At 54.9% G+C, this 15802-nt stretch overlaps 1 protein-coding gene across 6 annotated transcripts in view; it reads right to left on the reverse strand.

The window, feature by feature from the left end:
• The window catches only part of CUX1 (cut like homeobox 1), a 350704-nt gene that overhangs the window by 54036 nt on the left and 280866 nt on the right, over window positions 1-15802 (reverse strand). For 3 of the 6 annotated variants that reach the window (XM_028110252.2, XM_028110251.2, XM_028110250.2), the window contains exons 13-20: window positions 15524-15572; window positions 14613-14709; window positions 12951-13622; window positions 11755-11820; window positions 10305-10406; window positions 7156-7988; window positions 5091-5256; window positions 4543-4599 (exon numbers count right to left, since the gene is read on the reverse strand). In XM_028110252.2, the coding sequence (XP_027966053.2) occupies window positions 4543-4599; window positions 5091-5256; window positions 7156-7988; window positions 10305-10406; window positions 11755-11820; window positions 12951-13622; window positions 14613-14709; window positions 15524-15572 (2042 nt within the window). The remainder of the gene's footprint in view (window positions 1-4542; window positions 4600-5090; window positions 5257-7155; window positions 7989-10304; window positions 10407-11754; window positions 11821-12950; window positions 13623-14612; window positions 14710-15523; window positions 15573-15802) is intronic. The other 3 variants (XM_028110256.2, XM_028110255.2, XM_028110254.2) reach the window with 1 other exon arrangement.

Consider the following 15802-nt stretch of genomic DNA (forward strand, 5'->3'; position numbering starts at 1 on the left):
ATCTTCTGGGGGGTGCAACTAGCCCCTCCTTTTCCTATTAACACGCTATCCAAATGTCTGCATGAGAATCCTATTGCTGAGTTCAAAGCGCTAAAACCCTGGACATATTTTCTTGGTCATCTCACGGGCACGAAACGAGAGTCATTATGCATATTACAAAGGAATGTCAGCCTGTCCCTCACCAGGGGCTGTGGCCATGGGACTCTTCTGGGTGCCTGAGGCCATGTATAGCACCCAGCCCGTGGCCATCATGTCAGCGAGGGGGCACATGTGAGACCACCCACGTTCAAGACACTGCAGCAGCTGTCCCCTCAAGAGGCAGCTGATGCCCTGTTGACTGAGAACAGCGACACGGAGCCATGGAATTCTCCACAGGGGGAGAAGAATTGGAACCCACAGTCCCTGACTGACACACTCGGAAAATAGCTGGATGTTTCGGAATTAATCCGAGGAGGCTGGGCGACCCTATCACTTAGACAGTTTGCCATAATCCATCTGAGACCGGGGTGGAAGCTTATTAGCTACAGTAACCAAATGCTCTCCCGTACAAAGCAGAGCGGGCTTGTTCTCTGTAATGTAATGACTGACGTCGCATCCAGGGAAATCTGTCCCCCCCCCTTTTTTTCTGCCCCCTTTAGATTGTCTCTTGTCTCCTTCCTTCCCTTGGGGCAAAAAGATTAATCACACCAAGGAACTGTGAATATGAAATGAGCTTCAGGGAAGGAAAATGGAAAAAAAAAATCCAGTGGTTTACTAGATCGTATCTACCTACCTATCTACGTACGTACCTACCTACCTAGATAAACGTATGCATGCACGCCACTCCCTTGTACCTTAAGGTTTTCTTCCCTTTAAAAAAGCCTGCTGCCTGATAAGCATGGAGAGCAGGACCCACTCAGAGAAAACAAGCCTCACAGCCCACGCCCCCTTTGTAAGTGCTTTCTTGGCTTCCCCAGAGCCCCGCCATTGCTAAGCAGTGTGAGGTCGGCTGACTCGCGATACCCAGGATGGAAGACAAAAGGAAGACGCAGAGAATCAATCCCCAAGGCCTCCCTGTCAACTCTACCTTCAAATACGTTTGCCATCTTCGATCAAAGACGACCCTGGATAGAATTGCAGATGCCCCTCCCCAAGACACTGGGAACTTTGAAAGAAGCCAACTCAAAAATGTTTGCAGAGGACGAGACTGCCTGGAAATATATTAACAAGCATGTGATCGGAAGTTCTGGCCTTTAAACCTCCCCGCCCCTTTTTAAAATGTACTCATGTGATTGGGACGGAACTCCCTGCTCTCCTGACTCCTCATCAAGGCCTCCACAGCTTCCGAGAAAAAGCACAGGTCACCAGCAGAACAGGGCATCAACCTTCCTGAATGTCCAAGGCTGTCGCCCCAACGCTCAGATCATCAAAGGAACATTCAGGAATGGTTCCGGTCACCAAGAGGTACTGGTGATGTAATTCAAAGTTCAGTCTCTCTCTCATTGTAAAACTCATCAGCAAGCTTGACATACAGATCATTAAGGAAAACGGAGACCCTGAGGGGTGACAGCGCCGGGCAGACAGGAATTCTTTAGTGAGGCACACAGATTCTTGCGTCAGCAGTTTGCTGTTCAGATGAGTGAGGCCACTCTACTCGCGGGCACCTTATCGCCATGGTAACTGAGCACAGAGCCCTGCACTAGGCCCTCTCATTCTCTGCTCTGAGACCGTACCTCTCTCACTGAAGGGCTGTGGACAGAAGGCCAGTCCTCCAGAGTCCTTCCACACTTGGGAGGCTACCCTCACCACCAGGCCAGCTCAGAGGCCTGGAGGCTCACACGATGGGCACTTCTCGCCATTGTTCAGAAACCAACCAACCCAGGGTTGGAATGATCTTCCCGCAGGCAGCTGGCTCTACCATGCTGAGCCGCCTTCAACACAGGCCTCATGGAGCCACGATCAAGGACAGCATCTTTCTAGGTCCAGGGGGCCCCTTGGAAGGATTCCGTGGCAGCCATGGTGAGAACAGAGAACCAGAATCCTGGGGAAATCCGAGAACCAGGGGCTTCACTACTGTGCCTCTGTGGCAGCATTGCTGAAGCTCTCCTCAGAGACACCGATTCCCTACTCTGTCGGGGAAGATTTTGGAGTCTCCTATGGGCATCCGTCCTGATGATTTACCAATACTCATCACCGTAAAATAATTTTGTTTTTCGAATCTAAATTCCACATACTGAAAAGTTCAGCTACTTTGATTTTTAGAAACATTCTTGAAAGGATAACACTGACAGTACAGAAATTTCAAACAAGGAAACCTACTACTCACAATCTCGCCACTGTGATAACCGTCCCTCTCGTTTTGACAAGCACTTTCTAGTCTTTGCGAATCCAGAGAAACATTTTGGCTTAGCTACCATCATGATATTAAAAAGTTTAGGGGTGTCTGTGTGGCTCAGTCAGTTGGGTGTCCAACTCTTGGTTTGGGCTCAGGTCATGATCTTAAGGTCCTGAGATTGAGCCCCGCATCCGGCTCCGCACTCGGCGGGGAGTTTGCTGGAGATTCTTTCTCTTCCTCTGCCTGCCTCCCCTCCCCACTTGCACGCATGCGCGTGCACTCTCTAAACTAAATAAATAAATCTTAGAAAAGTTTTATTTTCCTAGGATGTATGAAATATTTTTCCATTTCTCTCCACAATCACCATGCTTATTGTTTCTACGGATTCCCTCTTGCCGACTGACAACGGGCATGGTGGGTGAAACGGTCTGCAATCCGTCTCCCGTCTGGCTGAGGTGACACAGCGAGAGACCCCCTTGCCACCTCCTCACAGAAACCACTGAAAAGTTCTTCAGCGCTCGCTTTTATCCAGAGGCTCCCTGCCTCCGCCAATCTGCAGACTCTCCCCGAGTTCTATGCATCGCTTTATTTTATAAAGTAATCCGATATCTTACAAATACCATTTACATCCCTCTGCGGAGCCCGGGGTGGTTTTCCCACGCTGGGAATGTGACTATGGAAGCTCCAACACGGTAGTAACTACCTGCCGTACGATGAAAGAGCGAAGGGCCATTCTTTTCAAGGATTTGTTCGCACACGGAGATTTGGGCGTCGATCATAACTGACCTGGAACTGCAGGAGACTTCCCGTTTTATTTAGGAACAAGCGATTTTGATCTAAAAAACGTTCGTCACATCCTGCCAAGTTTAGTCCTGACTCTGGTGGGGCAGGCCAGTTTTCCGCGGGAGTAAGAGGAAGGTTGATTTTCCACGCAAACATCTGCAAAGCTCTGACACAAACGACTCTGTGCATTATTTGCCCTGATGCATCTGGAAGGCGAGCTAGGGCCGGGTGAGTTCTCTGGGGCTTGCTAATGAAACTAAGCGACCCGGAAATGACGTGAGAAGGAAGTACCTGGGATCCTTCTGCGGGTGGACAAACCGCTCCACGTAGATGTCCAGCCAAGGAGACAAACGATCCGGGTACGATATGGCCTTCCGCACCCCATTTTGGTCAAAATCAAATCGGGAATATCCCGAGCACAAGCTCAGCCGGGAACTTTGCGGCAAGCGCCCCGCTCGGGCTGCATCTGTGCGTGGGTTTGGCATCTCTCAGCGGTAACGGCCGCTGCCGCCCAGCTGTTCCCTGTGCTACACATGTTTCCCCTCGTAAAACTTGCAGCGGGTTGGCGGGCTTCACGCTCCTCACTTAGCTTTGTTTGTGTTTTCAATGAATCAATGGGATATGGAGACTAATCAACATGTTTAGAAAAATAAAGGAAAAACGAGGAGCAGCTCAAGATGCTGGCTGTTCCTGGAAGCTGGGTGAGCCAAGCTCTGCACTAGCGGGAGCGCAGGGAGGACACGCAAGGGGGTCCGGGAGCACGGTGCCGCCGCAAGGGGTCCGCAGGGCAGAAACGCTGCCTCAGAGACCTCGGGGCTTCAGATGAGGTGAGGGTCCCAGCCGGCGGGCACTCCAGGCGCCCCCCCCGCCCCCGCAACCCACCTCCCAGCTGGATTCACATCCTCAGCCCCACTCTTCTGGGCATCACTGGCTTTGTATCCAGTCACACCCTGAACGGCTCCCAGGGGCCCTCTGCCATCTTTCCGTGACCCTGCCAGCCGTTTCCTTCTTCCCCAGCCTTCCTGCTTGAAGGTGGCCCGAAGTTCTTCCAGATGGGCTCAACTTCTCCCCGCCATGACCCTGCTGGGGGAGCGTTGTGCACCCGATCCTGTCCCCTCCTATTCATATGGAAGCCCCCCCGGGGACAGAATCTGTCCCTGACTCGGACCCCCGCCCCCAGGCCTGCGCACCTAGAAGCCACAGACCGATGAAAGACTTTGGTGGTGAGCGGGAAAACGCTGGAGGGTGAAACCCTCACTCAGCTGTTGACTCTCCCGGTCTCCATTAGAAATTAGGACCACGAGAACCTAGCGTGCCGACGGGATACAGTGTTTTCAGATCCAGAGCCAGGGATCCTCTGAGTCTCCCGGCTACAGACCAGAGGACAGGAAAACGTACAGGGGAGGGAAATATTTCACACAAGACAACAGAAATCGGCTGGTTACCTGAGCTCACACAGCCCTGCTGCAGGGGGTCCTGTAGTGACGTCACAGAATGGAGAACTAAATAAGACAAAGGGTCACAATTAAATGAGGAAACAAACCCCAGGCGCTTAAAGCTTCCTAATGCACCCAGTGCAGTGGGACAGGGACAGCATAAGGACCCCAAAGGTCCCACTCCTTTAAGGGGGTGCCAGAACTCGGGGCCATGCAGGCAGGCACAGCTCTGCCAGGGAAAGCCGGGACCCCCCGGTCGGGAGCAGGTGGAAGCCGGAGCCCGTTCTCTCACCTCTGTGCCTTTGGCTGATTTCCTTTCCTGATTCCCTGATTTAGCTACTTGACTTTTACTTATATTTATGTATAAACAGCATTTTCTTAATTAGTAACTCATTTTCCGCTGCTTATAAAATTAGCTAGGCACAATCTTCTCTCCCCTTGAAACTGAAGTCAGTCCCATGGCAAAAGGTTGTGGAGGAAGGGGGCAGTTCGTGATCTCCCCGCATACGTTTCCCCGCCCCCCACCTGTAGGCACCCAGGGGCGGGGCCGCCCTTACCTGGCCCTTGCTGCTGCCCCTGCACAGGCAGGACACCCTGGCCCAGCTCGCCGTTGAGCCAGAGCTGCATCCGGATGAAGGGTTCGCGGCCTTTCTGGGTCAGCTTGCTCCAAGGCTTTGGCCGGGACAGCATGTCACTGACACTGCCCTGGGACAGGCCCAGTACCTGCAGTGGCAACCAAAGGCATGGCATCAGTGGCCAGGATTTAGTGCGAGGCCACAAAATTCGCCAGCGATGCACAGAGAGCCGTGGAGAGGCCGAGACGGACGACACCCAGTGAGCGCTTTAGGGGCTGAGCACAGACTCCTGCCCCCCGCCCCATCTGTCCCTGCCTGGTGGATGGCGCCAGCCTGGGGCGGGGGAATAAGCTTTCAAGGTCACTGGTGGGCTGACGCCCTGGCACGGGGAAGCCACAGTTACAGTCCTAGCTTTCTGCTCCCAGGGAGAGGGGATGGGATCTCGCCCAGGGCCTCGATCCTGCCGAGGCCGCGGGGCTGTAGTCCCGACACCCTGAGGAGGAAGCGCTGAAACCATCTTGCTTTTTGGTGGTGTCATGAGAGGCGGAGGTGCTGGGGTCACGGACCCATTTAGCGGCCGGAGCAGCGGATGTTGGCGGGATGCGGGAGGCGAGTCGTCTTTGTGGCGCTGGGCCAGGCTGGCCTTTAGAGAGGTTTGCTCTCTCTGACCACATCCTGCTCTGCAGTGTGGGCCCAGAGGTGAGCCGGCGGCAGCGGGGGCTCCAGCCTGGGAGTAAGACTCACTGCAGACGACCAGCAAGTTGCACGTACATGCCCGAGTTTTCTGAACGCTCACATATGGCCATACATATGTATGGGCGCAAACACCCCCCACAGGACACAGATGCAGCCCAGAGATATTTAGGGGCTGCATTCGATCACTCTTTTGAAAAGTTCTCAAGTTCCAGAATAAACTGCACTCACGGGCCAAACAAGTTCAACGCTATTAAGTCTCTGCTAAATTTAAGGCATGAGCACAAATGTCTATTTAAATGTTCTCAAATGATATTTTTACAACACTGAACTAGAAATTTCAAGGGACTTTAAATTCTCATCCTCACTTCTCTCCACCCCATCACCTTTTGCAAAATCAGGACAAAGAGATCACAGTGAGATGTTGTAAGGATCCGAGGCACGGTACGCTGCAAACACTGAATGGAAGGCAGGACAGTGTGGGGCTGCGGGGTGATGCAGGAGGGGACCGAGACCCTGCGTGGGGCCCCTCAGGGGCCACTGCCGCCCCCGCCACGTGCCCCTCAGGGAGGCTGCCTTTCAGGGGAGTGGAGTGCTTCTCATTATGCTCAGTAATTACTTACTGACTCTGAAACGATGCTGGGGTATTATGTTTATCTTCTATTTTACGGCCCTAGTAAATCCCCATTATCCAGAATCTGTTACCGGGAAGTGCCAAGAACAAAAAGGGTCTGGGGGGGCTCACTCACAAACCATTGTACTTTCATGAGCCTGGAAGGGAAGACATGGAAATGGGGCCTTTCAGGGCCCAGCTGTGGGCATGGCCCGGGCCGCCTGAGCTATGGATTCTGGGCAGGTCGCTTCACCAAGCGCCTTCTGAGTTATGAGAAAGGCAGGATTATGCCTATCACGTGACACGAGCTTTTCCTATCCTGTGCCTTTTGCTTCTCTGCACACTGTGGTCTCCCTATGGGCTCGGATCTTTCTTGGCCAAAAAAAAGCCTGCGGAGGTGCGTCTGGGCCACACTTGGCAGAGAGGTGGGACTTGAACTCAGCCACCGGCCGGCTGGGGGCATGTAGTTGACTTCCCTGAGCCTCACTGTTCTTATCTGTCAGATGGTGACTTTAGTGCCCCCTCACAGTGTCACCAGGAGTCGAAAGGAGCGTGGCGGGTGGCGGGGCCTAGCCCAGAGTCTCACCCCAGATGGGGACGCGGCAAATGGAACATTCACCGGCCAGCTTCTCCGCAAGTTTGAGGGTGGGCGACCCTTTCTGCTCCGTGGCTCACTAAAGGGGCTATGGCCATGTCCTCCAGAGAGATGGGAAAAGCCAGGCCCCCGAACCAACCCCTTACCTTCTCCCCGAAGATCCTTTGACAGATGCCGTTCTTGGCCAGCTTCTCTTTCACCTGCCGGGTGAGCTCGATGGTGTCCACTTCCTGGTACATGTAGATCTCGTACTGCTCCGGGGTCAGCGGAGGGACCGAGGGCTTGGCGGGCTTGGACATGGGCACGATCGGGGAGGACGGCAGGGGGCTGTTCTGGGGCGTCTCGCTGCGGCTGGCTCCGGTCAGGCTCAGCTCCGAGCTCTGGGAGTACGGCGACTCGGCGCTGGGCCACTCCTTCCAGTACTCCGACGATGATGAGGGTCCCTGGAGCTGGCTGCGCTCGGCCCGCGGCTGGCTGCCGCCACCTTTCTCCTTGGTGCCGCTGGCTTCTTCCGACTTGGTGTCCTCGGGAGGCACGGCGCTCTTCCTCTCCGGCTGCACCGTGCTCCACCAGTGGTCCTTCCACACGCCGCTGCGGCCCAGCTCGCTCTTCACGTGTCTCAGGACGCCCTGTGCAGACTCGGCTGCTCCCTGGAGGTCCAGCCCGGGCGTGTCCTGGGACTCCTTTTTGAGGGCCGGGGGGTTGGGCAGAGCGGAAGCACTGGCATCGGGGGTGGAAGGGGGCTTCTTCAAGGACAGGGCGAGCGGAGGGTAGCTGGACACGGACGACATGGGCGAGGAGGGTATCAACTTGGGGGTCAGGATGGCGATGTCGGCCTGGGACAGCGGCGTGGGCTTTAAGGCGGGGTCGAGGGCGGCCTGCTGGGCCTCCATTTCGCGGCGGGCCTGCTGCAGGATGGAGCGGATGGCGTCGTCGGAGCTCCCGCTGCTGGCTGTGGACGAAGGCTGGGCGGGCTCTGCTGCACGGAGCAAACAAAGGCGTGAGGTGGTGGCGGGCCTGACCCCTCTGGTTGGGAGCGTGCTGTTGTTCCCTCCGCTTCCTTCTAACCCAGCCTCCCACAAAATGCCGATTCTCTGGGACAACCAAGCCGCTTGACTTGGACCAGCGTTTCCTCGGTCAGTGGACCCCGCGTGCATCCTGTCTGGGCAGGGAGAGACGGACTAACGCCACCGCTCTGAGACCCGCTGGCCTTTACTTCACACCCTCTGAAAGGGTTCATTAACCCCGAGTGTGGGGGCGGGGAGCGGGGAAAGTGGGCAAACGCTCAGGGACGTGCCATCACCCCTGAGGATTTCTAAACAATATTCTCGTGTGCTAAATTCCAAAACTGTAGTGCTTGGGTCAACCTTTAGAGATGTAATTTCTGTTAAGGGTTGCAGCGTGAGCCCAGAGTCTCCAGTGAGACATGGACGTGTTTGGGCTGGCTCACGTTTATTGTCCCCTGGGCAGGTGACTGTGGTGTGGCCAGCAACAGCGAGCCCCATGCTGGGGGGACAGCGGCCAGGCCCTGGCCCGGGAACTCAGGGCTGCGACCTTGGGGGACTCAGAGGGCACGGCTGGGCCTCGGGATTTCCGTCTGTGAGCTTGGGATGGGTGGTGGGCTAGATCGAGGACCCTTAACGAGGGCTGTGCCCCAGAATCACCCGCTGGGCTTGTTAAAATGCACATGCCCAGGCCCCAGCCCTGGAGGGTCTGCCTGAGTAGCAGGTGTGGGGCTCCAGCAGCCCCGTGTTTTTGACCAACTCCCGGGCGACTATGGAGCGAGGCCCTGGCTGAGGAGCGCCGGGCTGAACGCTCCCACAGGTGGTACCAGCTCGTGGACACCTTCACGTCTGGGGGACGGAATCACAGGAGCCGGCTCTTTGTCCACTTTAAAATGAGGCTGAAAAATGCTTCAAACAACAGGGACAACCTTTTAGGCCTCTCGAGGACTTGATTTCACCGGGTGACTGAGGGCCCTGCTTCTCGGATTTGCATGATCCCCACAGCATCCTCGGGTGCAGGCAGAGTCAGCACTGCTCTGCGGGAGAAACTGGGCCCTTCTGCTCTCGATCTGGGGCTGTCTCCCACCCTGTCAGGGGGCCTGGCCGAGCCTCTTGGTTGTTCAGCCACCCAGAGGAGGGGCTGGCTTACATGTCAACTCTGGTCTGGAGAGGAAGAACTACATCAAATGGAAGGTTCCCACAGTGTCCGGCCCCGGGGCCTCACAGGATGGTCTCCCACCCACTGCACTGGGGTCCCTGTAAGGAGGCAGATGGTTGCAGAGGGGGAGGTACTGGGATAAGAGCTGAGAGACCTGGGTTTCCACCCAGGACGTGCCATTTATTAAGTCTCACTTGAAGCCTGAGTTTGAGAATCAGCAGTAGGATAACAGTATCTACCTTTCAGGGCAAGGGTGCGGACCTAGTTTAAATAGGACAGGGGAGGTAAAAATGCCAAGCCCGGGCCTAGTTCCCAGAAGGGAGCTCCAGGCTTGCCGCTGAATGAGTCATGTGGGAGTGGGGTGGCCTGGGGGAAGGGCCTGGTGGCCAGGGGAGGGACTGGGTGGTGGCCTGCCACCAGGCCTGGCGAGAACCCCGTGACCAGGTCCTCGAGGGAGTGGCTCTGCAGGGCAGGGGCTTCACAGGTATGGGGCAGGTGCGCGTCCCTATGCTGAACCCCAGAACAAGAGAACCCAGGCACGCGGTCTCCTCTCCGGCAGCAGGTCTGAGCTGAACCTACGGCCGGTGTGCCTTGCTGTCAAACTCAGCCAGAGAGAGGCTGAAGCGTGGTGGCTCTCTCCTGTCAGATGAGGCAGCTCTCAGGGAGCACTGAGGGCCGAGTCCTGAGGCCGCCTGGCTGCAGAGTTGGACATCCATCTACTACAACTTCCTGCTCCTCCCTAGCAACGTTCGTTCTGCGAAGCAGCTTAGGATTTATTTTGCACCCATCCTTTTTCAGGGTTCAGTCAAGGATATATCCAAATAACACAGCCTATGTGGCATTTGAAAAAGGCAATTTGATACAGACTACCTGTCCACGTAAGTATAAGGACAATCTAGGCCAGGGATACCTTCTTGAGTCAATGCTAGGGCGTGATGTGATAAAAAGAAAAATAGAGATCACGCAGACCTCTGCTTCCCTCTGCCCTTGCCTAAGTGCCTGAAAACATACATTCTATTGTGTGGGGTTTTCATTTTATTTTTTTTAAAGTTAAATACCGCTAACCAGGACACTCATGCCAATTCTTCTAATTAAGCCTGGAAGACAGTGGTCAAAGAAGCGGATTCCGTACCAGTTTTCTGCACCTGCAGCTCCCTTTTGGCTTGTTCCAGGATGGACTTGATTGCTTCATCGGATCCGGTATCGGAGGCTCGGATCCGGGTCGTGATGTTACCTGCAGGGAGAAGCCACACCCATGACATCAAACCCAGACGTGAAACAAACCAACCAACAAAAATCAGGGCTGCACGAAGAGGTCATTCTGATCAATAGCTCCCGAGTTGAGGCCGGTGACGGTTAAGGAGGCAGGCGTGGCCTCCCGTTGACCCGTACCTGCTGTGCGTGCAACTTCACAGCAGGTACTGTGGCCCTGGGCAGGAAGGGCTTCCTGCGGAATCTACCTGGTGGTCAGGGTCATCTGGCCAGTGGGACAAGCTCTCACGGTTACCCCAACTGGAGGGCACCTGTGGGGCGGGATTAGGGAGAGCAGGTCACCCACTCCAGTACAAAACCAGAGGAAGGCCTGAAAAAGGCAGTGGTGTTTGCGAGTCATTTAAAAGCAACTCCGACAATTGCTTTGGCCTGGGACTGTGCTCAAGGTTCTGCACGTCTGTTGGACACTGGTGTCCCCAAAAAGCAACGATGGGAAAGGCGGGTGAAGGGTCAAGGCAGATTACCTATCAGTCATGGGCACATACAAGGTGAAGAGGATGAAGGCTTCCTATTTTGGCTCTCTGGTCACATGCTGTCTTTTAAAAATTTATGAATGAGGCGAGTAGCTTGCAGAGCTCCCTCCAGGACAAGACCCTCGGTCACCTGGTGACGCTCTGCAGAGCAGCCACCTGCACGGATGCACGGAAGCTACTGTGGCCCCGGGGGCTGGCCCCGGCTCTTTCTGGAAGCCTTCCACATATCGTATTTTAATTCTCCGCTACCTTACTAAGTAAGCACCCGCTACCTTACTAAGTAAGCACCGCCACACCAAACCATTGCAAAACAAGCAGACCGCAGGGGTGGAGCCCCTTTAAAGATGCAGCACCAAGGAGCGCAGGGGGGCCCAGAGGAGAACCAATTACGTTTGGAATTTGTTGGAATTTGTCCACTCCGTAGTACCTTTAACACAGTTCAGAGTTAAAAGGAAGTACAAGGAAGCAGCAGTATGTCATCTGACTCAGCCACCTGAGTTTTCTCAGAGCAACGATTGTTACGCTCCTGCCCGCTTCTGAGAAGGGGGGGGGGGCGGTGTAATTTGAGCCTGGGGGGGAGTGGGATGGCACTTGGGGACTGATTCTTAGGGGCGCTTTCTCTCCTCGCCTCTTCTGCACCCAATAGAGTGCGGGCAGCTCAGGAGGAAGGGACTGTGCGTACTTGAGCCCGTGCTTTGTTTTATACTTACTAGCTGTTTTTCCATCAGGTTCCAGGCCAGAATCACACTGCACAGTTTTAACCCAAATGCACAGCTAAGGACATGCTGCTTCCTAGGTTTTACTAACTGCAAAGAAAAACACCTGCCTGCAACATACCTTCGGACCCATTTCTTCGTTTCGGTACTTCCTGAAATAGTCTGTTCAGGCTCTGGCCTGGATTCTCTGTTGAAAAACAAGTGTGGTAAGAACAAAACAATCAGGGGGATGGTGGTGTTGACGATATGGGCTGTGTGACATGAAATCTGAGCCGCCTGTCGCTACAGTAAGGGCTCAGGGCTTCCTGTCCAACTCGGGAGTTACTAGAAACTTTTGAGAGGCCCTTCCCTGGCCAGCCGGCCTGCAGAGGCCATGGCTCTGCTGCGGAAGATCAGACAGACCTAAGGAGTGGCCCACGGCACCAATGCCATGAGGGTCAAACGGAGGGAGCACCGCCTGCCACCAAGCGCATCGCCCACCAGCCCCCGGAACAAAGCTCACATTAATCATCCAAAGACAGTCAATTTCAGTTAACATCGCCATAGAAAGCTCGATGTGCTTTGTGCAAATCGACGCTGTTGGAAACGTCTTCCTGCTCCATTTGTCGTGTTTCAAAGGCGTCTGATAAGATCTACCCCTCTCTACCACTGCTGGTTTAGCAGAATGATCCTGTCGTTCAAGGGGGAAGGGATTCTCTCAATCAGGGATGCGAATGGACTCTTCATCTTTTTGTGGAGGGTGGGGTAGGAAGGGTGTTTTAATAAAACTTTCACGTATCTTACTCAAGGCAGGTGTGTTTTGCTCATTGGGCTGTGCCAATCGCTAACAGAAGCTAACATCGGGAGGGAGGCTGGCCATAGGACATGCTCCCTTGTGCGCGTGGGGAAGAGGAGAGGACACGTGGCTGATACGCTCTCCCCAGGCCTGACCCCGGCTGCTGCCGCTGGGGCTCTAGGGCTGGATGCTACCTGAGGGCTCCTCCCCCGTGGGGCCAGCACCCACTGCCCATCGGACCACTGGACATTACACACATCGGGACGTTGTACGGGGTGTAATTCCGTCCGATTCGATACGTGGGATTGAGGTTCTGAGTCTACTACATGCGAGGTGCTGAGCGAGTGTCAGAGGCCAGACCCCCCCACCCCCGCCCCGGTCTATGGGCTCTGGTTCACGCCAGCCGACCCTCGGACCCTGGAGATGGTAGAACTCAAGAGAACTTTACCTGATGTAATGCACAAATGTTTCGTCACACACACACACTCACATACAACCCTGATGGGCTCACACGCTGGCGCCAGCCCCTGAAAGCCTCTCACCTCTTTGTCTGCCTTGGATGCTGCGAAGAGCCAGGATGTTCTGCTCGTCCGAGAGGAACTGCTTCATCTTGTGAAAGGGCTCCTTGCCGCGAACGGTCAGTTTATTCCATGGCTTGGGCCGGGCCAGAATCTCGCTCACGGACCCTTGAGACAGTCCCAAGACATAGTGTCCGAAAATGCGCTGTCCAATATTGTGCTTGATCAACTGTTCCTTCACCTGCCGGGCGATTTCTGCCGTGTCTATCTCCTCGCCCTCGGAGACACTCCCAGCACTTTCTGACTGGCTGGGAGACGGGGCCATGCCATTTACATCTGGGCTCTGTTGTAATGGACTTTGGGAAGATATGGAGTTTGTGCTGTATGGACCTGTTGAAAAAATCATGCTTGTGCTTCCTGCTTCCTGCATGGCCTTGGAGTAGAAGGACTGCATTAGCTGTCGTTGGAGGAGAGAGTTTAGTGCAAATTTTCCCGTAGAAGCCAGGGGTAGGCTGGGGCTTGCCAGGGATGAGCTGAAAAAGTCTTGCGTTAACCCCGCTGGTGAGAACTGGTGTGTACCATTAGTATTGGAAGCCTGCTCCCCCGTGTTGCGGGACAACTGAGGAGGAGGGGAGGCCGGCAAAGGTCCAGGACGCCGACTCTCAGGCTGGTCTTTCCCTTTTCTCCTGGCTGACCCTACAAGGAAGGGCAAACATAATGCATTATGGGGGATTCAAAAGGGAAAAAAAACCAAGACCAAAATGCCAAGTTTGCCCCACAAAAGGGAAAAAAAAAAGTGCAGATTTTCCAAGGGCCAATGAGGTGTGTTGGTTTGTTTTTCAATTGAATTTTTAAATTAGCCAAACGAGGCCCCCCGAAACAAGCAACATGCATTTCATGTTTGCACCTTTCTTGTACGTTGCAGCCTGGAGAGTCCCCTCGACACAGATTCAAACCCCTAAAGTGGCAAGGAGCCGGTACCACACACAGTAAAGAGTCGACAGGTCGCGGGGCCTCTTATTGGGCCGCTAGCATTCGAGCTATTACCAGAAGGGCCCCACCTGAGGAGCAGCAAACACTGACATTTTGGGACCAACGGGTTCTCTCACACCACTTGCTCTGAGGCGAATGCACTGCACCGAGTCCACTCGATCGAAGGCACGCACATTTTAAGAATGAAATATCATCGGAGCCCGAGACACTGTTAAACGGTTTACCAGCTGCCAAAACCAGAAGCAGTCAGTGACGCCACCATTTTGGGACGAGCAAAGAAAGGCTAAGGATGGGGGATGCGCTCCCAAGGAAAACCTGACAAAAGGAAGAAAAGCTCCACTGAGGCTGGAAGCAGCCCCGGAAACACCACAAGACAGAGGCCGCACGACTGGGAACGGACCAGAGAGGCCACCATCCTCCGAGTGTCCCTCCTGGCCTCTCCTGCAACACCGGCCCTGACTGACCTCCGCAGGTGCTCTGCGGCCACGCGCCTCGCCACGCGCGTCGGGAGGCGGGGCGGGGGGAGGGGAGGAGCCGTGCGGAGGACCAGGAGGAGACCAAGCGCTCATTAGTCAAGGCTGTCATCAACCGCTGATGCTCCCGTCATGCATCTGCCCAGACTCACGGTTCACCTTCCTCTTCCTCGACCCCCGGAAGGGACCGAGCACGGCACACGAGACCCTGTCAACCTACCGCTCAGGTCGCTGTTGGAGATGCGTAGCGCGGCATTCTCAGACTGTAGCGACCGGTTCTTCTCCAGCAGCAGCACCTCCAGGGGCTTGGACGCGTCCTAGATGGGGCAGAGCAGGGCTCACTCACTGCGGGGCCGGCCACCCGCCCGCTCCCCGGGGCCGCCAGACCCCGCAACCCCTGCTCTGATGGCCTGTGCAGCCTGCTGACTCCCATGCGTTACAGAAACCCCACACGTGTGGAGAGCACTCAAGAGCCTTTCCCAAAGGATGCACTCCAGTCGCAGTCATTCTTCTTTTACACCCGTGTGGCTTCTAGACAACTCCTTATTCTCTATGCCGTCCCCAAGTTCGAGGAGTCTAAACCCGTGCCTTATCTGGCATGTGGACTGGCTGCCGAGCCACAAACCTGTCCGGAGGTCGCTACCAAGGTTAAGCTTTCCTTGGTACTAGCCACAAAGAGTCAGCTGCCGTCTGGACATCAGGAGCGGGATTCCATTTGATGCCTTAAATTCTCCCTGGTCACCAGGTTACCGGGCACCATGGTCATTGTGCCCCGCCTCTTTTCCATGCGAGGCAGCAGATAAAAGAAAGTTCCTAAGCCGGTCCCGTTTGGGGCTGGTCTCTGACACAATCTAAAAGTGGTCTTATCCATGTGCTCAGTGCCCGCCCAAGTGAGATCGCAATGTCATGTGAACTGAGCTACCCGTCTGGAAAACACTGACTTTTCTCTTCCTGCCTCTTTTAAATTAAAGACAATGTGCTTGAACTTGCTTAAGGTTCCTGGGAAATGACTCGTCAGCTGCAGGCGGGAGGTTTCACGGAAATTTCGAGAGCGTGAGGCTTGCCCGGGGACGGGCGGTGACCACGGCGAGCTGGCCCTCACGCACACAGAGAGCAAACGAGCGCGCGTACCTGTGTCCCAGAGCCCTCGGACGGTGCAAACTCCATGGATTTCAGAATGCTGTGGAGAGCAAGACAGAGCGGTTATTCCCCACTCCTACCTTTGATAACTGCCACACTAATGAGCACTAACATTACACTTTTCTGCACTCCAGGAACGGAGGAACTGACAGCTTTAACAACCTCCCTGGCAGCATTATAATCTGATAGTGTCTCTAGAATAACTATTCAACTAGCAGTTGGCCAGCAAAAGTTTCTTGCCCAGCATGTAAATCATTCCATATGGAATCA

The sequence above is a fragment of the Eumetopias jubatus genome, unplaced genomic scaffold (assembly GCF_037043125.1).
Source record: "Eumetopias jubatus isolate StellerSeaLion01/CBP00866 unplaced genomic scaffold, mEumJub1_p1.0 scaffold_12, whole genome shotgun sequence".
Taxonomy (NCBI): domain Eukaryota; kingdom Metazoa; phylum Chordata; class Mammalia; order Carnivora; family Otariidae; genus Eumetopias; species Eumetopias jubatus.